The 22597-nt window shown below is 37.9% G+C and overlaps 1 protein-coding gene across 3 annotated transcripts in view; it reads right to left on the bottom strand.

Annotated features, from left to right (window-relative positions):
* The window catches only part of STPG2 (sperm tail PG-rich repeat containing 2), a 470822-nt gene that overhangs the window by 147071 nt on the left and 301154 nt on the right, over positions 1-22597 (bottom strand). For all 3 annotated transcript variants that reach the window (XM_089778069.1, XM_089778068.1, XM_075929635.2), the window contains one exon: positions 17274-17389. In XM_089778069.1, the coding sequence (XP_089634195.1) occupies positions 17274-17389 (116 nt within the window). The remainder of the gene's footprint in view (positions 1-17273; positions 17390-22597) is intronic.

The following is a 22597-nucleotide window of genomic DNA, read 5'->3' as shown; positions in this document are numbered from 1 at the left end:
TCCCTCTGCACCAACCTCAGCCCAGCTATCCCACAGGGCTTAAGTGGAGGAGGAGACTCATGAGGATCCTCTGCACCAGAGCAAACTTCAACCTCTATGTGATTATTTATTGTAAGTACTAGTATTTTTCAGGATTACTGGGAAATATCTCAAATGGATTTTTTACTTGTACTAATTCCTAACAGACCAAATCTACAATGGCTGCCCAAGAAGGAGAGAAAGAGAAAAAAAATCAAGAATTGTTCCAAACTATGCTGCAATGGGGACGGTGTAAGAACAGCCAAATTGAGTCAGACCAGTAATCCATTTAGCCGAGTATCATGTCTCTGACGGTGGCCAGTACCAGAGCATCAGGGGAAGTGTACAGAACCAGAGCAATGTTAGAGACTTCCACCCCAGTCTTCTCCTCTCAGATTTGGAGGTTTAGGTTCTCCCTGAACATAAAGGTGCATTCCTAACCATCTTGGCTAGTAACCATTGATGGATCTATGCACCATGAACTTGTTCAATTCTTTTTTGAACCAAGTATTATTTTGGCCATTACAACATCCCATGGCAATGAATTCCACAGACCAGTTTTGAACTTTGTGAAAATGTATTTTCTCTTGTTTCTATTAAACCTGTTGCCTATTAATTTCATTGTGTGACTCCTTTTCATTTTGTAGGGAATGGTAAAAAACATGGTCTTCACTTTTTGCACACACTAATGATAATCATATTCCCCTTAACAATCTCTGTTCTAATCAGAACAGCCAAAGTTTTTTAGTCTTTCCCCATATGGTAGCTGTTCCATAACCCTGATTACCTTTGATGCCCTTCTCTGAACCCCTTTCCAGTTCCACTACATCTTTATTCAAAAGATTGTTTGTTGTACTGCTTACACTGCTCTATCCACACATACTGATGCCGTACCCAACTACTGCTAGCATATCCATACATTTATTTATCTATGTTGCTTATTTGTCCCCCATTACCATAGTATTTGAGCATCACATAATCTTTAGTGGTTCTATCTTCTGAGCTTCACAAAGCATAAAGACAGGGTAAAATAGAATGTTGGGGATCACAATCAATAACAGAGCTGACAAATTATAGGGAGCAATCTCTTGACTCACTAATCACTTCCTCTGTATTACACTAATCACTTCCTCTGTATTTGTACTTCAGCAATGAATTACGCTCAGGAGCCATGCACTCCTGAGGAGTGCAACAGATGGCAGCTGAGAGTCTGCATTCATGGGCACTTAGCTGGATCATCTTCCTATGCTTTTGCAAAACCCCAATTACTCAGCTTCTGAGTCTGGATAGGACACAGTATAATTATTGTTTTGTTTGTGTGGCCCCTATTCCAAATAATTTGAAGCCAAAACATATTGACTCAGAGTTGCTAGTATATATTTCCTATGTGTAAATGATAAATCATAGCAATCCACTGGAAAAATTTAATCTCCCAGCAATACAGAAGCTAAGATGTTACCGCTATATTGAGTTTATCTGTTGCAGAGATATTTCCCCTGTGCATTCAAATTAAACACTGATGGACTGAATATGTTATTTTAATATTATTTACATTTGTTAAGAATGTATGTTGAATACCATTTAAGCATATTACTAAATTTGCAAGAAATGTTTTCAAGTTCACAAATGCAAGATCTCTATAATCCGTAGTGCCATCTCAATCTGACACTTAAGCATTCACCCTGTTAGTGACTACAAACATATAGTTAAACCACACTGGAAGCTATATACAATGGAAACACATGTTTTGTATTTTACAGTATTGCACAATTTTAAACCACTTCAATATTATAAAATATAATTTTTTAAAAAAATGTGTTATATGGAGGGGAAATGAACTCTCCGTGTCACTTACAGACATATCACTTTTTTCTGTGATTCTGTAAGAACTCAAAAGGGCTTATGTGAACACCTGTTGTAAGTATGCTAGGAACTGCTGTTTCTGATTCATTAGGCAGGACTCTTCTCAGTCAGTACCAATACCCTGTTGTGGTGTGACAAGGCACCATGCAGTTAGTGGTTCTGGTGACATGAATGATTCACATGTTGATTCAATTTGGGGTGCTGTGATGACTAAAGATACTCAGCTTTTGTGATTATAGAAAATCTAAAATATTATGGGGATACTTTTAGAAATGTTAATTTGATTAGATATGAGATACTACCTTTCATAAAAGAGTACAGATAGAAACCCTGATGTCCCACTCAAATTCCAGTTAGATCAATTAAATTCTTTCTATCTCAACTACCCCATTGTTTCAACTGGACAGAGTACACTTCTTCATTCGTGATCCAAGTTGTTGTCTAATGTTGCTACTGTTGTTTAACAACTGCTTCATTTCATCCCCAAAAAAGCAACTGTACTTCAGTGATGGGCAAAATGATACAGATAGAAAATTCTCCTTGCCTTAATATATTAAACACATTTAGAATGCTTTAAGATCGGCTACATAAAAGTAAATTATTTCTCTTTTATTATAAGCTTGGTTCAGTGGTGTTTCCTTGACATATGGCACAAAAGTTTACTCCAATGTGTTAATAATATAAAGGATACATTCTCTAAAGAGTAAGAATTCAGCAATTTATTACATTTTTGTTTATACCCTCACAACCATGTTTCCCCATTACGATGTAATATATGAACCTGTAAATAATATAGCTAGTTTAAATACCAGGAACCTACAGATGAACTGAAAATGACCAGTTACCAAGGAAACTAAGTTGAATAGGCTAAAAGTGCTGAGTATTGTTATAATAAACCAGAATTTAAAAAGCAGTATAGAAGTTAAAGAAATATTGCTTTAAATCATACTTCAGATATATTGGCTGCGTCTAGACTGCCATGATTTTGTGCAAAAGCAGACGCTTTTGTGAAAATCTTGCTGCCTGTCTACACACCCCGCGAGTATTTACGCAAGAACACTGACTTTGTAATGTACAAAATCTGTGGTTCTTGTGCAAATACTCTGACGCTCTCACTCAGGGATAAGCCCTCTTGCGCAAGTATTCTTGCACAAGAGGGCCAGCGTAGACAGCAACGTTAATTTCTTGCGCAAGAAAGCCCAATGGCTAAAACGGCCATCGGCGCTTTCTTGCGCAAGAGAGCATCTACACAGGCACGGATGCTTTTGCGCAAAGGCACATGCCAGTGTAGACACTCTCTTGCGCAAACTTTTCTGTTAAAAGTATTTGCGCAAAATCATGCCAGTCTAGACGCAGCCATTGTGTGTTATCAAATCATCTCCCTAATCAACTAACATTAACCAGCACATTAAAAATAGCTTGGAAGACTGCATCTTTAAAAATGTAATTAACCACTGACAAACAATTTACACCTTAAATATATTATAAACACACAAATATAACTATGCTATGATACTCCCACATAAAGCAAATGTACTTTAATTTTGCCTCACATCCTATAAAAACACTTGCCTCACATCCTATAAAAACAATCTTGGCCCTATTATCCTCTCCAACTACAGTCTCATCTCTCGTCTTTCCATTTCTCTGTTGGAAATGATGCCATTCATCATTGACTTGTCACCTGACATGCTTCTCATTTGGGGCCTTTGACACATTCAGCAGACAGCTGGCAGTTTGGTTTGGCATGACAGGTGGTCCACTTAAGGCTGATGGTTGCTGAGGTGCACAGAGATGACAGATCAAATTCTAAAGCTTTTCAACTTTTGCACAAAAAAGTTCATGTATGTGATGGCATTTGCTTAGGTGTTCAAGGATAGCCCATGTCATTTACAGGCAAGTACGACCAACTCAGTTTTGAGTGTATTCCATCTTCACAATGCCAGAATAGCCCAAGAACTAATCCTATATCTTAATGGACATAGTCTTAAACACAAATCCCATCCAGTCTACCTTGGAGTAACCCTAGATAGATCTTTCACATAGCTTAAGCACCTAAGGAAAAATGCAGCTAAGGTGAGCTCATGTGCCAACCTTCAAAGCAAACTGTCTGACACTTCATGGGAAGCAAAACTCAAACTCTTCAATCATCCAGTTTAGCTCTCTGAGACTTTGCAGGAGAATACTGTGATTTGGCCTACCTCCATTCATGTCAGGGCACATTGATTGACAACCAACTGTACACAACTATTCACATCATAATTGGGACAATTCAACCCGCACCAGTACCATGGCTCCCTATGGTGAGTACAATCACATCCCCACACATCCATTGTGAGGGTTATAGCCAGAATGGTTGAGAAGATCAGCACAATTCCAAGCTAACACAGATCTCTTTAACCACCAAAGTGTACAATTATCATCAAGGCACAGCCTGTGGGCCCATCCTGCCATGCCCAGATTTCTCTGCAACACTGGTATGGCAGGAAGAATGATCTGCAGTTGATGGCAGAAGACCGTCTCTTATAAATGACCCAACCATGTATGTACCAGGCTTTGATTTGCCTTGCCTTCTATAGGTCCTTCTGAATCTATTTTGAATGGGCCAGAGTTATTGAGTAGCCAGCCTTCACATCTGCAGCCAACAAGAGGATCCTACCTGTGCCTGTGGACAAAGACAATGTCCCCCAAAGTTGATGGTGGTCTAAGGGCTCTGCACTTTGCTGATACAGCAGATATAAATTGCTTTGGCAAACTTCATATCCAGACCAGTTAGATTGCCATTAACACCCAACCATTTCTTTCTGTTTTACAGTATAGCACACTCGCTATTTCAGTTATTCAGATAGTCCCCAATATCTTAATAATTATATTTGATTGGTCTGACACGCTCATTTAACATAATTTTGTCTGATGAATAGGTTTTTTGGGGGAGAGGGTATTCCTGAAAAATTAAATATTGTACTGAGAGTTCACTATGATTTGATTACATAGTTAGGGTGCTATTAGCTTCTCCAATTGTCTTGTTATCCTGTGAGCTGACTTCCATTTCAAAGAATGTTTTACACCGATATTACACTTATCACCTCAGTAGCTCAAAGAACATTATAATGACAGGAATCCTTTTTGGGGATCCATTGCTATGAAATTTCCTTGAAATTACCTGTTATTTATGCAGATTTTGTAAATGTATAATTTTTCAGAAGCATCTTTATGACTCCCATGAAAAAATGATGTACCAGCATCCCTACACATATACAAGATTAGGAAAACACATCCCATGAGCAATCAGCAATGTGGCTTTGTAAAGAGTGGTCTTGTCAGACAAACTTGATTCCTTTCTCTGCATGAAAGAATTCCTAAAATTATAGAATACTAGAACTGGAAGGGACCTGGAGAAATTATCAAGTCCCGTGTCCTGCCCACATGGCAGGACCAAGCAACATCTAAGAACATCCCTGATAGATGCCTATCCAAACTTCTCTTAAAATATCTCTACTGATGGAGATTCCAAAATCTCCCTACGTAATTTATTCCAGTCTTTAACCACCCTGACAGTTAGGAAGTTTTTCCTAATGTCCAACCTTAACCTCCCTTGCTGCAATTTAAGTCCATTGCTTTTTACCCTATTATCAAATGCCAAGGAGACAATTTTTCTCCCTCTGCCTTGAAACACCTTTTTAGATACTTGAAAACTGCTATCATGTCCCTTCTCAGTCTTCTCTTTTCTAATCTAAACAAGCCCAATTCCTCCAGCCTTGCCTCATAGCTCATGTTTTCTAGGCTTTTAATGATTTTTGTTGCTTTTCTTTGAACCTTCTCCAATTTTTCTACATCTTTACTGAAAAGTGGTGCCCAGACATAGACAAAATATTCCAACTGAGAACTAATCAGTGCAGAGTAGAGCGGAAGAATGACTTCTCGTGTCTTGCTCACAACACTCCTATTAATGCATCCCAGAATCATGTTTGCTTTTTTCACAACAGTGTCACAATCTGGACTCATGTTAAGTTTGTGGTCCACCCATTACCCCTAGATCCTTTTCTGCAGTATTCCTTCCTAGACAATCACTTCCCATTCTGTATCTGTATTCTTCTTAAGTGGAATACCTTAAATTTGTCCTTATTAAACTTCATCCTATTTCTCTAGCTTGTCCAGATCATTTTGAATTTTGACCCTATTCTACAAAGCACTTACAACCCCTCCCAGCATGGTATCATCTGCAACCTTAATAATCACACTCGCTATGCCATCATCTAAATTGTTGATGAAGATACTGAACAGAACTCCTCCCAAAACAGATTCCTGCGGAACCCCACTTGTTATGCCCTTCCAGCATGATTGTGAACCATTAATAACTATTATCTGAGAATGGTTATCCAGCCATTTATGCACTTACCTTATAGTAGCCCCATCTAGGTTGTATTTGCCTAGATTATAGGCAATGCGAGACTGTATTAAATGCTTACTAAAGTCTACAGCACGTCTTCCTTATCCACAAGACATGTTATCCTATCAAAGAAAGCTATCAGATTGGTTTGACATGATTTGTTCTTTACAAATCCATGTTGGCTGTTACTTATCACCTTATTATCTTCCAGTTGTTTGCCGACAAATTCCTTAATTAATTGCTCCATTATCTTCCCTGACACAGAAGTTAAACTGACTGGTCTGTAGTTTCCTAGGTTGTTCTTATCTCCCTTTTTTACAGATGGGCACTATATTTGCCCTTTTCCAGTCTTCTGGAACAGTGTTTCTCAACCTTTATATATATATATATATATAAAGTAGCCCTTTTTAAAAAAAAATTATAAGTACCCCCTTTTTAAAAAAAAATATTAAAAGTACCCACAGTACCTACAGTTTTTAGACACACAACATTTTTTTCTACCATTGCAACATATTTGTTAAAACATCGGGCAGGCGATGAAATTTTTGGGTGTAAAAACTATAGAAACGCTGTAAAACTTAAAACAAAAAATCAGTTTTCTCCACATTTCAGTTGTGTTGACATTCTCCCCAGACTTCTCTCGAGTACCCTTGAGGGTACTCATATCACTGGTTGAGAAACACTGTTCTGGAATATCTCCCGACTTTCATGATTTTTCAAAGATGATAGCTAAAGGCTCAGATACCTCCTCTATCCGCTCCTTGGGTATTCTAGGCATTTCTTCAGGCCCTAGTGACTTGAAGACATCTAACTTTTCTAAGTAATTTTTAACTTGTTCTTTTTTATTTTTACTTCTAAACCTACCCCATTTCCACTAGCATTCACTATGTTAGGCATCCCGTTACCACCCATCTTCTTGACAAAACTTCTTGCTCTTCACTGAGTAATCGACCTACCTTATCCTTGGTCTTCCTCTTGCTTCTAATATATTTGTAGAATGTCTTCTCGTTACCCATTATGTCTCTAGCTAGATTGAGCTTGTTTTGTGCCTTCACCTTCCTAACCTTGCCCCTGCATACTTGCATTGTTTGCTTATATTCATCCTTTGTAATTTGACCTAGTTTCCACTTTTTATATAACTCCTTTTTGATGTTTAGATCATGTAAGATCTCCTGGTTAAGACAAAGTGGTCTCTTGCCATACTTTCTATCTTTCCTTACAAAATGGAGAAGCAGCAAATGTATGTGTTTGGGCTAAGATTTTAAAAAATTGGTGCTTAAATATAAATTACTAAAACCATACCTACTCATCTAAATAACTGGTCTCAAAAGTATTATGAGAACAGGATCTGATCAATTAGGGGCAAGATACAAATACTTACAGCTATGTTTCTTATAATAATATATATTCCTTACAAAGAGACGGTGAAAAACTAGGGGTACATAGTTCAATTGAAGACAAATTTTTTAACCATTGAACTCTCACAAAAGAAAACATGTATAACAAAACATAAAACCCTGCGTAGCGCTTTGAAGATTTACTGGACACTATTGTGTCCTTATATTTTAAAAAGTCACGATTATTTTTTTCCTAAATAAAAGAAAAGCAACCTTTGTTCTCAGAATAAAAACACATGCAAACTGACTGACTGACTTTTGGTGGTTAGCTCTGTGAATGTTATGAATGAAGCTGTAAAAATTAACTGTCACCTAACTTGCACAAAGACTGTTAATAATTTATACAATAGATAATTTGACAACTTGCTTGCTTCCCTCAGGTCAGGAAAAAACACCCCAAGTTTCAATCTAGTAACACAATATTTTCTGCTTTACTATTCTCCTGTATCAAACTATTCCCTACATTTGTGTAAAGGCCATTGTAAAACCTACTGTTTATAAATAGATGGATATATTAAACCCCCGGTTGTCATGTACTCATTACCCTAGAGGGTAAAACATACAATTAAGATTTGACCATTTAAATGAAAATTTAAATACGAAAAGAATTATTATATTATCAAGTATGTTTCCAAAACAACCATTTTAACTACCTCTCCACAAGTGTCTCTTATACTCCCTAAATTAGCAGGAGATACACCAAACAGAACACTACTCTTTTGACCATATTTAATAATATGAAGTGTATCATTAAGTTCTCACACAAACATGGGCAATGTGACATAACTATATAAATAAAAAGTGAAATATACAAGTATCATCTTATAATCTAGTGTATGTGATAGATCCCATTTTCTCATTGTCTCAGTTTATATTAGGAAATTAGAAAAGGATATGAGTTGAGGATACTCTAGAGCAGGGTTTCCCAACCTCTGGGATGGGACCCAAATGTGAGTTGCCATTACATTTCAAAAGGATTGCCAAATGTTTCCCCAGGTGGCTCTACCCCTCTTCTTCCCCATGTTTTTGAATCATCTTGGGTCACCGAGTCTTTCTGAATTGTCAAAATGGGTCCCCATCTGGAAAAGGTTGGGAACCACTGCTCTACAGATTACAATAAGCACACTGTGGTTGGGGTGAATGTAGCTCTGTTTGTACTTCCTGTTTACACAGACTTGTACTTTCTTGCACTTTACACCCCAAGTGGATGCTATAAGCTTTTGCAACTAATATCACATAAGGTTTAATGGGAAGGAGTTGCCTGGTTCTTACTACATTTAAAAGGCAGAACCACGGCAGGGTCCCGCTGGCCCTGAGACTACTCGATTAAGTGATTAAATGCAATTTAACATCCTTACAAAGGATATCCTATCACCTTTTTTCCAAGTGATTGATCCTAACTGATTACTAAATTTTGCTGAATGAGACAATCCAAATCCAAAAAGCTTGGTAATTAAGATTAGCAATATCAATGTCAATTATCAGGTAATGTTTATCCTGATGTAGGAGACAAGCTAAATTATTAATTAAAAACTATTTATACACCAGAATTAAATATGTGATTTTTATCAAAGAAGATATATGTGGTATGTAACCATTATTATTAACAATTTTCCTATATGGTGAAAGGGAGAATCACTCAGCTAAAGAGACAACAATGCCAAACAAATGTCTAGTTATGCCTTGGAAGGAGGCAGAAGATAAGGTTTAAAATCGAAATATTTTCACATTTTCAGCTAGAGCAAATGTACAATGACTTCAATGGAGATACATCAATTTACATCAGCTGAAAAACTCTCCAACAAACTGTCTTTCTGTTTCTAGTATTCACTGCCAAAAGGAAAATAGCTAGTTGTATTTTATGATTTTTTTCCTATTAGAAAAATATACAGGAATACCTGAAAACAACCATGTGAGAGAGTGCAGTCACAGAGGACCCCCTTGGGATTGTTCCCCACTGTGCTGATCATGCCTTCTTGCTTTCTGGGGCTCCCTGCCAACCTGTCCTGCTGAGCCAGATCCTCTGGACTCCCCCGGACAAGGCACAGGGTTGGAGTAACTTTCCCCGCCCCCGCCACAGCAGGACAATGGAGACACTGAATCACTTCAACTCTGGGACAATGGACATAACACCCAGGAAAGCAACGCAACATAAATCAGTCTTTCTCTGTATAAAAGTTTCACAGAGTGAAAGCTCATGAGGATGTTCATCCTCATTATCAATGAAAGAGAGATATGAACACTGATCATTTCCCCCAGATAATAATTATTTACACTGGACCTTATAGAAAACACAAATGTTAAGTACAAAACAGTGGGGCTATGTCCAAACTGCAGGTTTCTTGCACAAGAATGGCTGTTCTTGCGCAAAAACTTGCACAGCATCTACACTATAAGCCTGTTCTTGCGTAAAAAAATTTATAGCAGATCGTCAGAAGAGAGGGCTTTTTGTGCAAGAGTTATTCCTCTCCCCATGAGGAATAAACCTTTTTGTGCAAGAGCTCTTGCGCAAAAAGGCTAGTGTGGAAGGGAACAGGGTTTTCTTGCGCAAGAAACCTCTATGGCTAAAATGGCCATCAGAGCTTTCTTGCGCAAGAGAGCAGCCACACTGCCATGGATGCTCTTGCGCAAAAGCACATCTCTTGAACACATGGCAGTGTGGACATGCTCTTGTGCAAGAACGTTTGCGCAGGAACTCTTGCACAAAGAGTTCTTGCGCAAGAAGCCTGCAGTGTAGATATAGCCTGGGATTTAAGTGGTTGCAAGTGAAAAAAAAGACAGCTCAAAGTAAGCTACTAAACTAAAATGAAAAGTAACCATACGGCTAATTCTAATTTACTAAAAAACATATTGCCAGTGGATTCTTACTCTAGAGAGCTGTTCTTGTTTCAGACATGATCTTCAAATCAGAGATAAACCCTTTTACACTGACTTGGGTCTCCAGCACTCTGTATCCTTTCAAGGTTTTTCAGGCCAGCTAGAGACAAAGGGCTTTTCCCCAGAGCTTCTTTCCTCCTTCCTTTTGTTTTACATCTCCCCTTCCATGGAAAAATATCAGGGTCAAAATGAAATCCCAGTTATAGGTGATATGGTCACATCCCTTACTAATCTGAACACCTTTCGACTTGTAGGACAAAGAAGGCTATTTATTAGTTTATATGCTCTTCAAGTCGTTAAGGCTTATGGGGGTTGAGGCGGTACCAAGTGGCTCTGATTAGCACATTCAAATGACTCTGATTAGCACATTCAAATGACTCTGATTAGCACATTCAAAATTACAAATAACTTTACATACAAGAATGATACATACAACAAAATAGGATATACAGATCCAGCACGTTTTAATATTAAAATTGATAGATTACATGAGATATTTTGTCTAAAGCATCTTCAAGATAAGCATATTTATATTCGTAACCCAAATTTCACAAAACATGAGAGGGGGACTGTCACAAACTGTTTCTGGTTTTGATTTATAAAAGCCTCATAACAAGTACAAATTTGTTCTACTAGAAATCTAGCACGTTCAGAGCTGTTTGAATGGATTGCCCACTTTATCAATAAAAACATAGTCATTCGATCAGCAATTTATCTCTTCAACATTCATTAGATTAGATGCATAGATTACAGTAATAAATAGTTTAACACTATAAGAAATAACCTAGAACAGGAACAATTACCCCCATAACTGGGTATGATACACTTGAAGAAAGGTTTCCTCCCTGACAAGTCTTATTGTGATTCCAGCCCTTTTTCATTAATTGGCGCGAGCCAGTTATAGAATCATAGAAATGTAAAAGTGGAAGAGACCTCGATAGGTCATGTAGTCCAGTCCCCTGTACTGACACAGGATGAACTATTATCTAGGACCATCCCTGACAGGTGTTTGTCTAACCTTTTCTTATAAGATTTCCAATAAGATTCACAACTCCCTAGATAATGTGTTTCCTGCTTAACCTGCCTTGCACTGAGAAATTTTTTCCTAATGCCTAATCTAAATCTCCCTTTTAATTTAGATGCATTATTTCTTATCCTGTCCCCAGTGGATACAAAGAACAATGTATCACCCATCTCTTTATAAGCACCTTTTACAAACTTGAAGTCAACATCTTCCTTCAGTTTTCTCTTCTCTAACCTAAACAACCCCTTTTTTTCAATCTTTCCTTCTAAGTCATGTTTTCTAGACCTTTAATTATTTTTATTTCTCTCATGTGGACTTTTTCCAAGTTGTCCACAGCTTTCTCAAAGTATGGAGCCCAAAACAGTACACCTACTGAGGGCTTATCAGTTGATCAGCAGCATTCTTGCTTACACAACTCCTGCTAATACACCCCAGGATGATTTTCACGTTTTTGCAGTGGTACTACATTGATGACTCATATTTCATTTGTGATCCATTATAACCCCTAGTGTCCTTTTCTGCAGTACTTCTTCCTAAGCAGTCATTTCCAATTTTCTATTTGTGCAATTGATTATTCCTTCCTAAGTTGAGTACTATGCATGTCCTTATTGATTTTCATCCCATTTCAGACCATTTTTCTAGTTTCTCAAGGTCATTTTGAATTCCAACCCTTTTCTCCAAAGCACCTGAAATCCCTCCCAGCTTGTGTGAAGCCTGAGCAAAGAACTGAGCCTCTGATCCGCAAAGGGATTTAGAGAAAGATGCAGTGGAAATGGGGCAGAATAGAATGATCTGACCATCCTTATGTTCTCTGTCCAGCAGCTAGTGCACCATCTGGGATGCAGCAGACCCACATTCAGTTCCACTATTGCCTGCCAAGAATGAATTTGAAAAAAGGATTTCTCGCCCCCTTCCTTCAGTATCATATAGACTGGACTAGAGCGCCATTTACTCTTTCTGTGTCTGGCCCAATTATTACTAAAAAGTGGAACAGCTTCAACAAGATAGATACCTGCATACCAGAATATTCTGTAGTTCGACAGCATTCACCAGAGAAGTGAGGAACCCTTCTCCCCATCTGACAGAGGTGAGAATTGAACTGAGAACTCCAAGTGGACCCCATAACCACTAGACTAAAAGTTACACCGGAGATCATCTCTCCCCGCCACCAGTCATTTTGCAGTGAGATAGGTGACACAAATGTTTCATCGGCTATGTCTATACTACAGAGTTTTTGACAAAACTTCACTTATGTCCAAAAGAGCTCTTTCAGGAAAAGGCATGTGTGGATGGGAAGAGGGAGTTCTTTTGAAAGAAGGGGAAAGAGGAAAAGGTACAGATGCCCCGGTGGCCACTCTGTCCATAGTAATCACAGCTTAAATGCGAGATAGCATCCATTCAGTGTGGACGCTATCTTTTGAAAAAGCACATCGCTTTTTCAATACGCTTTGGCAGTGTGGACACGCTCTTTCGGAAGTTTTTTTGGAAGATCTCTTCTGGAAAAGCTTTTTCTGAAAGGAGCCTGCAGTTTAGATGTAGCCATTGAAATGTTGTGGATTAGTAGCAAACTCCCTGATTACTAAGAATCAGTTATTACAGAACTTTCTATTGTTGCTAACTCTTAAAATTTCATTATGATTCTCATTTTATTTTGAGTTTCTTAAGGTCCTGTGGTCCTGGAGTCATGTGATTACATGACAGCCTTACCAAAAGTTTCATAAGCTATTATTTTTAAGCCTGAATTATTGTTTTTGAATAAGGAGGTTTGTAATACTGTTTTTGTATTCTGATAATCAATTTTAGACAGAAAAATTGTTTATTAAAATGGTTTGATCCTCTTCACACTAGAAATTAAAAAGTTTTAAACCCTGGCTGCATGTGGAATACACTCAGGACAATTCGTGGTTGACATATGTTAGGGTTTTTCTACACAGGGAAATAGCCTGGACTAACTGCTGCCAGAGCTCCATTGACTCCTCACAGAGGGTATGTCTACACTACCACCCTAGTTCGAACTAGGGTGGTAATGTAGGCAACCGGAGTTGCAAATGGAGCCCGGGATTTGAATTTCCCGGGCTTCATTTGCATCTCGCTGGGCGCCGCCATTTTTAAATGTCCGCCAGTGCCTAGTCCGAACTAGTCAAGCCTAGTCCGAACTACCTAGTCCATGCCGCGTGTAGCCGCGCGGCACGGAGTCCGCACTAGCGGACATTTAAAAATGGCGGCGCCCGGGGAGATGAAAAATGAAGCCCGGGAAATTCAAATCCCGGGCTTCATTTGCAACTCCGGTTGCCTACATTACCACCCTAGTTCAAACTAGGGTGGTAGTGTAGACATACCCAGAGTGCCTTTGGGGAGCTTACTGTACTTCCAAAGTAAATTAAGATCAACTAAAATGCCAAAAGGCCCCTTAGTGCAGAATAAGTGTCTCTACAGAGGAGCGTCTGCAGAATAGCTATTGTATTTTAATTTCACACCCTGGATTATTTCACAGAAGTTTCCATGTGTTGACAAACCCTTATCATCACAAGTCATTTTCCTAAGGAAGCCAAGGCTCAAGGATTTTAAAAGTAGCCGTTTTTCTGCAAAGGAATTTCAACAGTCAATTACAGAGAGAAAGTGCAGAATTGGTATTCATCTACAAATTTAACACTGTTTCCCTAACATTGAACAAAGACATTAACTGGATGTCGCATTATAAAGCCAATTACCCTGCCTTGAACAACTGCATTTTTATATCCAAAAATAAGAAAGGGACACTGGCAGCCCACTTAATTTGCCTCATTAGCACTGGTTCTACAATTTACAAATACTTTTTTTATTTTGCTGTTATAAATATCTTGGTTTCTGTTATTTCCACTCCAGCTCATCTGATAAAGTGGGTTTTACCCATGAAAGCTCATGATATTCATTCTTTCTTTTTCTCCCTCTCCCTCTCCCTGTGGCATCTTTATTTATTAAAAAAGGTGCCACAGGACTACTCGACAGGACTACTCATTTTTATAGTTTTATCAATTTCTGCACAAACATTTGCAAATAGCTAAGTTCATATGGAAAATTTAATTTTTGCCTGGAATATTTGGGATATAGACATGTCATGTTATCTTTATCTGAAGATAAATCAAGATCTTTCAAAGAGCAGTCTTGTTCCTTATTCCTGTTTGGCTGTTAAGAGTGGAAACTTCAGTCACTGTCTCTGACCTGACAGCTGTGTTGTCTGTACCCTTCTCATGTATGTCAGTGAGGTTTCTCAACTCTTACTATTGAGCTAAATCTTGTACTTTGTTCAGAAATTTTCCCCTAAAGCAATCTGGTCTTTCAACAAGGCACCAAACCAAATATAGTAGCATCTGTAGTTAGAATAACCCAGCAGTGAGTGTTCATGGAAAAAAGATAAATCACCATCTGGCTGATACCAAGCAGGGAAAGCATCAGAACCTGAAGTGAAATTTTTCAGATAAGCAAGGATGAACTCCATACATAATCTTACCTACAAACTCTACTCAACAGATGGTCCATGAAAACCAAAACAACCTTGTATTTGTTTTACTCAGACAGTTAAAGGAGAACACCATTCACTTAATGAGGAAAGGCAAATTAGGTATACAAGGTGGTAAGTCATCAAGTTGGGGGACTTAATACTAAGCAAATAGTAAGTTATGTAATGATGGTCCTGAGTTTCATGCTGTTTGTTGCCATCCATGACAACACAGCATGACTAATTAGTTGCATTAGCTGCAAGCATGGTATCTAGTGGACCTGAGAAGTAGTTAGCTTCCTTGTTTGAGACTGTGGGGTATAATTTCAGCTTAACTTATAGGGCTTTATTCTCAAAAGTGTCACTTATATTACAAAATAAAGAATTCCACAGTCCCAATCTTCACCTTTTTAGAATTATAAAAAAATTTAAAATAATGACTTATTTTCAATCTGCTAGGAATAATAAATAAAATACTTAGCCAGTGCAAATTGGAGTAACTTGTTTTAAGTCAAAGTAGGAAGTAGGAATAAGAGATCCTCCGGAAAAGGGCTTATTTTCCGGAGAATCACGTCTAGACTGGCGCTTTTCTCCGGCTTATCTCCAAGCCCGAAAAAAGCGGCAGCCATGTAAATGCAAATGCCGCGGGGGATATTTAAATCCCCCGTGGATTTTGCTATTCCGATGTGTCTAATCTGCATCCCTTTTCCGGAAAAGGGGTGCAGTGTAGACACAGCCAGCATGTGTATTCTGCTTCCCTAATCTCCTTCAATGATTTCTCTTGACATTTGCTCAACTTTTCTTATCTCTTCCCTTTGTCAAGACAGTCCCATTTCTAAAAAGTCTCTCTTCCCTCTTGTTCTGTTTTCCACATTCTGGTTCTCTTTCCAATCTTTCCATCTCTCATCCTTCCACTTACTTCATGCCCTGTCTCCCCTCAATTGCTATCTCACCAACCCTTCTCCTTGGTACTACCCCAATCTCTTTCTCCATTACTCCACTAACATCACTGTCAAACTGCTAGGTTTTCTACATATCTTAGAACATAGATAGTCACAGTGCAGTATCTGAACACCAAACCACCATTAGATGTGAAAGTATTATTCTTATTTTACAGGCAAGGATCTGAAGCAGAGAGAGATTTGATGACTTCCCAAAGGATCACATAAGAAATCTATAGCACAACTGGGGATTGAATTCAAGACTCCAAATTTGTAGCCCACTTCTTTAACTACAAGACCATCTTTCCTTTCTCCTAATCATTACACTGCTTTCCTTTCTCCCCAAAGGTTGTAAGGAAAGGATCAAGCAAGGTTCCGTTTGGCAGCATCGATTCCCGCATATAACAGAGGAACAATTATGAGATAAATGGAGTATCTTCTTCTTCCACTCTCCCATGGATTAGAAAACAAATTGGGTTCAAGACTGGAGCAGAACTGGAGGAGGAAGAAAAAGGGATTTGCCTGAGAAAAAGTAGCTGGTCAGGTGATCAATGGGGAAAGAATGGGGAACTTTCTCCTCTCCCTTCCTGCTCCACGTTTTCACTTCACTCTTATTTCAGATTTCATTGCCTGGGAAGACCAGCTATGAGTGGTTCTCCTCAGACCTAATCCCAAGTAGCAGTGCATTTGGCACGTATGTGCTACCCAGGGGCGAGAAAGTTATGTCAGGTCAAATACAGTAATTAGTTATATGGTGAAGGCTGCCCTTCCATTGTTCTTCCAATTTTTCTGCTCCAAAAACTAAGCTCCCTCACACAACAGGCCCCAGTCAAAGATGTTTAATTTGTTCTTGGCTAAATCCACTTCAGAATACATAAGTACAGCACAAAGAGTAGATTCAGGCACTGAAAGTGTACTATAGCTCATTACACTGAACAACACAGGGGTGAAGGCTAATAAAAGTAGCAATATTTATTTACTCGCAGCAGTGAATAACTGGTCTGAGGTGAGCCTCTACTCCAGCATTTATTTAAAGCACATCTAGTAATTATATCAACAAACTGTCATTTATTCTGTTTATTACTGGTCACATTTTTAAAACCTGACCTCCATTCCTGTTCCACATTTGTGAATTGCCATTTAGCTATCTAAACATAGATTGTTCCTACAAATAAGGTTGGAAGCCAAAATACTACTGGCAAAACTACAAGCACAACAAGAGCAATCTAGCTAAGGTAAAAATCCACCCCAATATGTGATTGAGAACACAGCCATAGCAACAAACCTCATATGCTCCTGGTCCAGGGGTAATCTCTCTCACATCCTTAAATCGCTCCACTCTGGAAACAAACAGGGAAATACTGGAAGCTGACTTCGCTACAGGATTGTACGTCCCAGGTCCTAAAGGAAGAGAAAAGGAATAATTTAGTAAATAATTATTTTACAGTTAATAATAATCTTGGAATTTTGCTTGGAGTGCTTAATAGTTAATATATATCCTGCACTTTTATGCCAAAATGAACTAACTATCACATCTGTTTTTCCATTTTTAAATGTAATGTTCATGAAAGGCTCCGGAAACAGGTTTGTGAACTGAAATATTCAGCAAAATTCCATCACAAAGTGAAGCAATATAAACTTATCCACACCAGTTTATCAATGTGGATTAACTCTGGGTTTTGAGGACTACCTACAGTGGAAAAACAGTACTCTAGTCTAGACTACCACGTAGTCCTTGGCATCTCTGCTGAAAAGTGAACTGTAGTAGTAACTGTTGTACTTCTGAGTAGAATGTGATGACCACACACTATAAGTATGGAATCAAATGACTTCAGATAACATAGGCCTGGACAAAATACGGCCTGCAGGCCACATCTGGCCTGCCAAGCCACTGAATCCAGCCTGCTGAGGCAGCAGGGAGCCCCAGGCAGGCTCCCCTGCTTATCCCAAAGCCCAGCACACCGTGCAGAAACACAGCTGCCGGGCTCGTTTTTGTTTCAAAACTGGAGGGGAGGAGGGAAGCTTTAGTTTGGATAACAGGCAGCCAAAAAGAACCACGTTCCCCCTCCTTGGTTCAATTATTCACTGAAGCACATGGCCAGGCAAGTAGACAGGCTAGCTGGCTGGCAAATGTTTTAAGCTCTGCAAGCCTTAGCTCTGCAGGAAGCAAGCTAGTTTGTCTGCTGGCTGGTAAGTCTCCTGGCCACAGACTGCATCTGGCACCCCAGCCCCTCCCTGCCCCAACCCTCTGTCCTCCCCTCCTCCCCCACACACATTCAACATACCCAAACCCTCTGTCCCCCTCTTACACCCATACCCCTGCCCAGATCTGGCACCCCAATATCCTGCCCCAGATCACAATCCCTTTCTACCCTAGGTCACATCCCAAACCCCTGCACTCCAGTCCCCTGCCTTATGTCACAACAGCTTCCTTCACCCAAACTGCCTCCCAGACTCCAGTCTCCCACCTGCACCCCAATCCCTTATCCTAAGCTCCCCTCTGCATCCAACCTCCATCCCAGACCCCGCATCTCCTACATTAATATCATGGAAGAGTGCGGCCCTGGACCACTTTCCAAAATCTTGGAGTGTCCCCCCCCCCCGCTTCCGTCAAAAATTATTGTCCATTCCTGGGATAACATGTTACAAATGAGAATCTAGTGGAATCTGTTTGGGTGCTGGTGATGGGGTTTTTGTTTGTTTTCCAATTGTCTACATTATGAATATTCTTGCATATATCTTAAAATTCTTAATTGGTGCAGCTACATCTCTAGTAGCTGGGGGAAGATTTGTACCTAACCTTACTCAGAGCAAAATAGTAACAATGCCTGAATCCGGTATTATTTGCACAGTAGAGGTACTCTGGTGGTGAATTAAAGCTGCCCCAAAATTGGCTAGCACTAGCAAGGACTCAATAAGCAAGTTCAACAAAGCTCAAAGAATGCGTGAGGATGAGAACAAAGTTGTTGCCAGCATGCACCTTCTGTCAATTATAATCTTTTGTTGCTACATGGATAAAATATGTGTAGAAAGAATCATAGCTTTACTGAGTCAAAGAATATATCTTTTCTTTTCAACTTTTGTTCGTATTCCTCTTCAGTCTTTATATTGTCTTTATATTTAGCCTAGGATAATTAGGATATGTTGCTAATTTAATAAAATCTTTATATCTTAAAAATAACTAATGGAACAAATTCTGCTGTTATATGAGTTAAGTTCTGAATAATTGCACTGTACCTGATGGAATTATTCAGCATTACAGCAAAGTTTGGCCCTCAATTAAAAATAAAATAAGGTGCTGATTTAATTCTTCTCTGAAACATGTGGAAACACCCTATGTTCCTCTAGCCATACTGACATATCCAACTCATATCAAATGTAACGCCTCAAAAAACTATAAAAACTGTACAAATGTGCGTAGCCAGAGACTGTCTCTCATAGCTGGCCCCCCTTTGATAACAAAAGCTGCAGATAACAAAAGTTGGTGTACTGAGTAAAAGTTTCAAGGTTTCCATAATAGTAAACAATTAAATACTTTGATCTCTCTTTCTCTCCCTGAATATACTCCAGTACATAATGATTTACTTTAAAATGATCAATAAACAGATCCTTACAAGTAACATAATACAAAGAATGCAAAAACCAGCATTTTTTGTATCCTAATAACAGGATAGTAATTGGAGATGTAGGGCTGTGTTGGGTTTGTTTACATTTTTATATAAAACAAAGTTCTGCTGGAAAAAAGTTTCTTACTTAAATGCCTAAACTGGGGTTTTCAGATCCCAGTTAGGCACTCCATTGGAGTTAAGCACTCAATCGCAGTTTTAAGTTCTTTTGAAAATCCCAATCCTAATGTAGACTTTGGATCAAATTATACTCCCAATTTCGCCAGTGGAAAACCAGAGTAATTCTACTTTGCTAAATTATTCCATAAATGTACTCAGATATGTAGAAGAAGAATTTTATTTTTATGCATGTTTAAACATCTGAAAAAAGGGTACTTAAATAGTATATGAGCCTACAAGCAAACAGTAAAAACATATCACTTTGACTTCAGAAAACCCCATCATAGAACTACCAAAAAGGAATCAATGATCAAAGAAAAATAACATTATATTAAACTTTAAACCATTTTTGAAGAAAAAAGATTATTGTTGTGATTTATAGACAATGCTGATCATGCTTTCATCAGTGTTTAACCCAAATATTATAGAAATAGAAATTATAGAAATTATTTGTTCATCCACATAATTTAACCAAATGATTTAACTTTGTTTGCAGGAAACATTTGCAGTCAAATTTATTTTAAAATTCTCTTCCCTCCTGCCTTAGTTCATTATCATTAGCAATTTCTTGTTCACAATGTTTAATGTAGGAGTATTTTATTGGATATTTATTTAATAACTTAATATTATATAGTTTATCTATAAAAACAATATATCTTGCATACCGTATGTTAAAAATTCTTGGATGTCATGCTACCCTTTCAACCAACCGCACTCCAAAATGAGCTGAATATTAGGGCATTAGTCAATTTTTAAATACCTATCTCCCTCCTCCGTGCATATGAACCACAGGTAATATGCATAGAGGATGAACTACAGCAAGTGGCTAGAAGGTATGGTCCATACAATATTGTGAGGAAAACAAGATAATTAATGAGTATCTTTTCAGTTCAACAGCCAGGAATATACACATAAAGGGTTCAATCCTACTAACACTGATATCCATAAAAATAGGATGTGGCTTATATTATATTCAAGAATTGTGTTTCTATTCCATCGATACATATCAACCAATCACTAAGACATACTCAGGTTAATGTGACATGCAAAACTCTTGACCAAAATAATGCTGATTTTGGAATAGACTTCTATTTAGTCTGTTACTATTATAATTATTTATATTTTTAATTTTAAATTAGGTTCTCTAGTCTTACCATTTGTTACAGTAATTGCTCATTTATTTACAAATGTCTCTATAGCTATTAAAGCAGCTACACGGAGTTACTCTATAGCTTTAATCTTATTATTATATTGAAGACTTTCACAAAGAATAGACTGAAAAAAGACTTCACTTATTATGGTGCCCAATGTCAGTCATTTTCCTTCATTTCTGCATTTTGCTGTTTTAATCTTAAAATATACACATTTTTTTAATCTTAGAATATATTTCCCATTATATATGATGCTGCTTATGTGATACAGGTCAAAAGCTTGCATTGCCTTTCCCAGCACCAGTTCAGAGCTGAATTATGCAGAAGCTATCTTCAATTTATTTACCAAAATGCCACATTTTAATCACAGGTCATTGGAGAATAAAACTTCTCATTTCAAATCAAACGCCTATGAAAAATCTGCCTGTATCATGATTGGTATGTAATGGGAAAATCATGAGCATATGATTCTTATAATTATATATTTTCTAGCCCTATTCCGGCTCACTCTCTATGAAATGTCAACCAATGCTACAGGGCAAAAATGGCAGAGAACAGGAACAATGAGAAATTTAAAGTGAATATCTATGTTTCTGCCCCTCAATCGGAATGTTCCAGTACATCAAAAAAGGATGGCAAAATGACTGCTTTTATAAATAAGAACTAAAAATCCAAACTTAGATGAGAAGCCTGAATTTTCTTTGTAACAAATAGAGAATTATGAATCATACACTGCTCACTTGCTCTTCTACATTACTAGGAACAACTCTTACTCTATCTTATGTAGGGTTATGAAAATCTATTGTTAATGAAAGCATGAATTCCGAAGAGTAAAAAGGTAGGCTGGAAAACATACAATGAAAATGGGAATGGCTGTTTTAAAGTTACATGTTTTTAGTATGTATTGTCTGATTTTTGTTCTAAACAAGTAAAACAAAGACAAAAGATTAGCGCATAGAGAAATCTTAATATGCATCTGCTACTACTAAAAGTAATTTTTTTGTAAATAACACTTCAGATTACACTTATAAAGCTACAAAGGATATTCAGTCTGCCAAATTTCTAAAACAAAATGATATATGTACCAGAACACAAAATTTTAAAAAACTGATATCAAGTCACCTCTACATTCTGATAAAAAATTAACAAAATACTGCACTAGACACAAAAACAGTACACAACACAGGGACTGTGCAGAAAGAAGAATATATCTAGCTGGACTGTATTGTAACTATATGACCTGAAAAAAAATCTGTTTATAGTAGTAAATGACCTCAAAATTGTTCAAATCCATTTGCAATAAAGATCCCCCAGTACATTGTAAATTCAATACTATCAATTTAGGATTGAATAAGGATCTTCACTGGTTAACACATTAAAAAGGCAATTTCCCCTCTGTTGATATCCACATTTCCACATCAACTGCTGTGAATGAATCCCTTAACCCTGACTTGATTAACCTCATTTGCACAAGTATCTTCTTCCTTTTGTTGTCCTTTTATATACTCATGCCACTGTAAACTCCACTCCAATTCATCTGTGGATTTTACCCACAGAAGTTTGTGCCCTAATAAATCTGTTATTCTTTAAGGTGCCACAGGACTCATTGTTGTTTTGGAAGATACGGACTAACACAACTATCCCTCTGAGACTCCTCACTTTGTAGGTAATGA

Source organism: Pelodiscus sinensis, chromosome 4 (genome assembly GCF_052426305.1).
Source record: "Pelodiscus sinensis isolate ZL-2025 chromosome 4, ASM5242630v1, whole genome shotgun sequence".
Taxonomy (NCBI): Eukaryota; Metazoa; Chordata; order Testudines; family Trionychidae; genus Pelodiscus; species Pelodiscus sinensis.
This window is presented reverse-complemented; position numbering and strand designations above follow the sequence as displayed.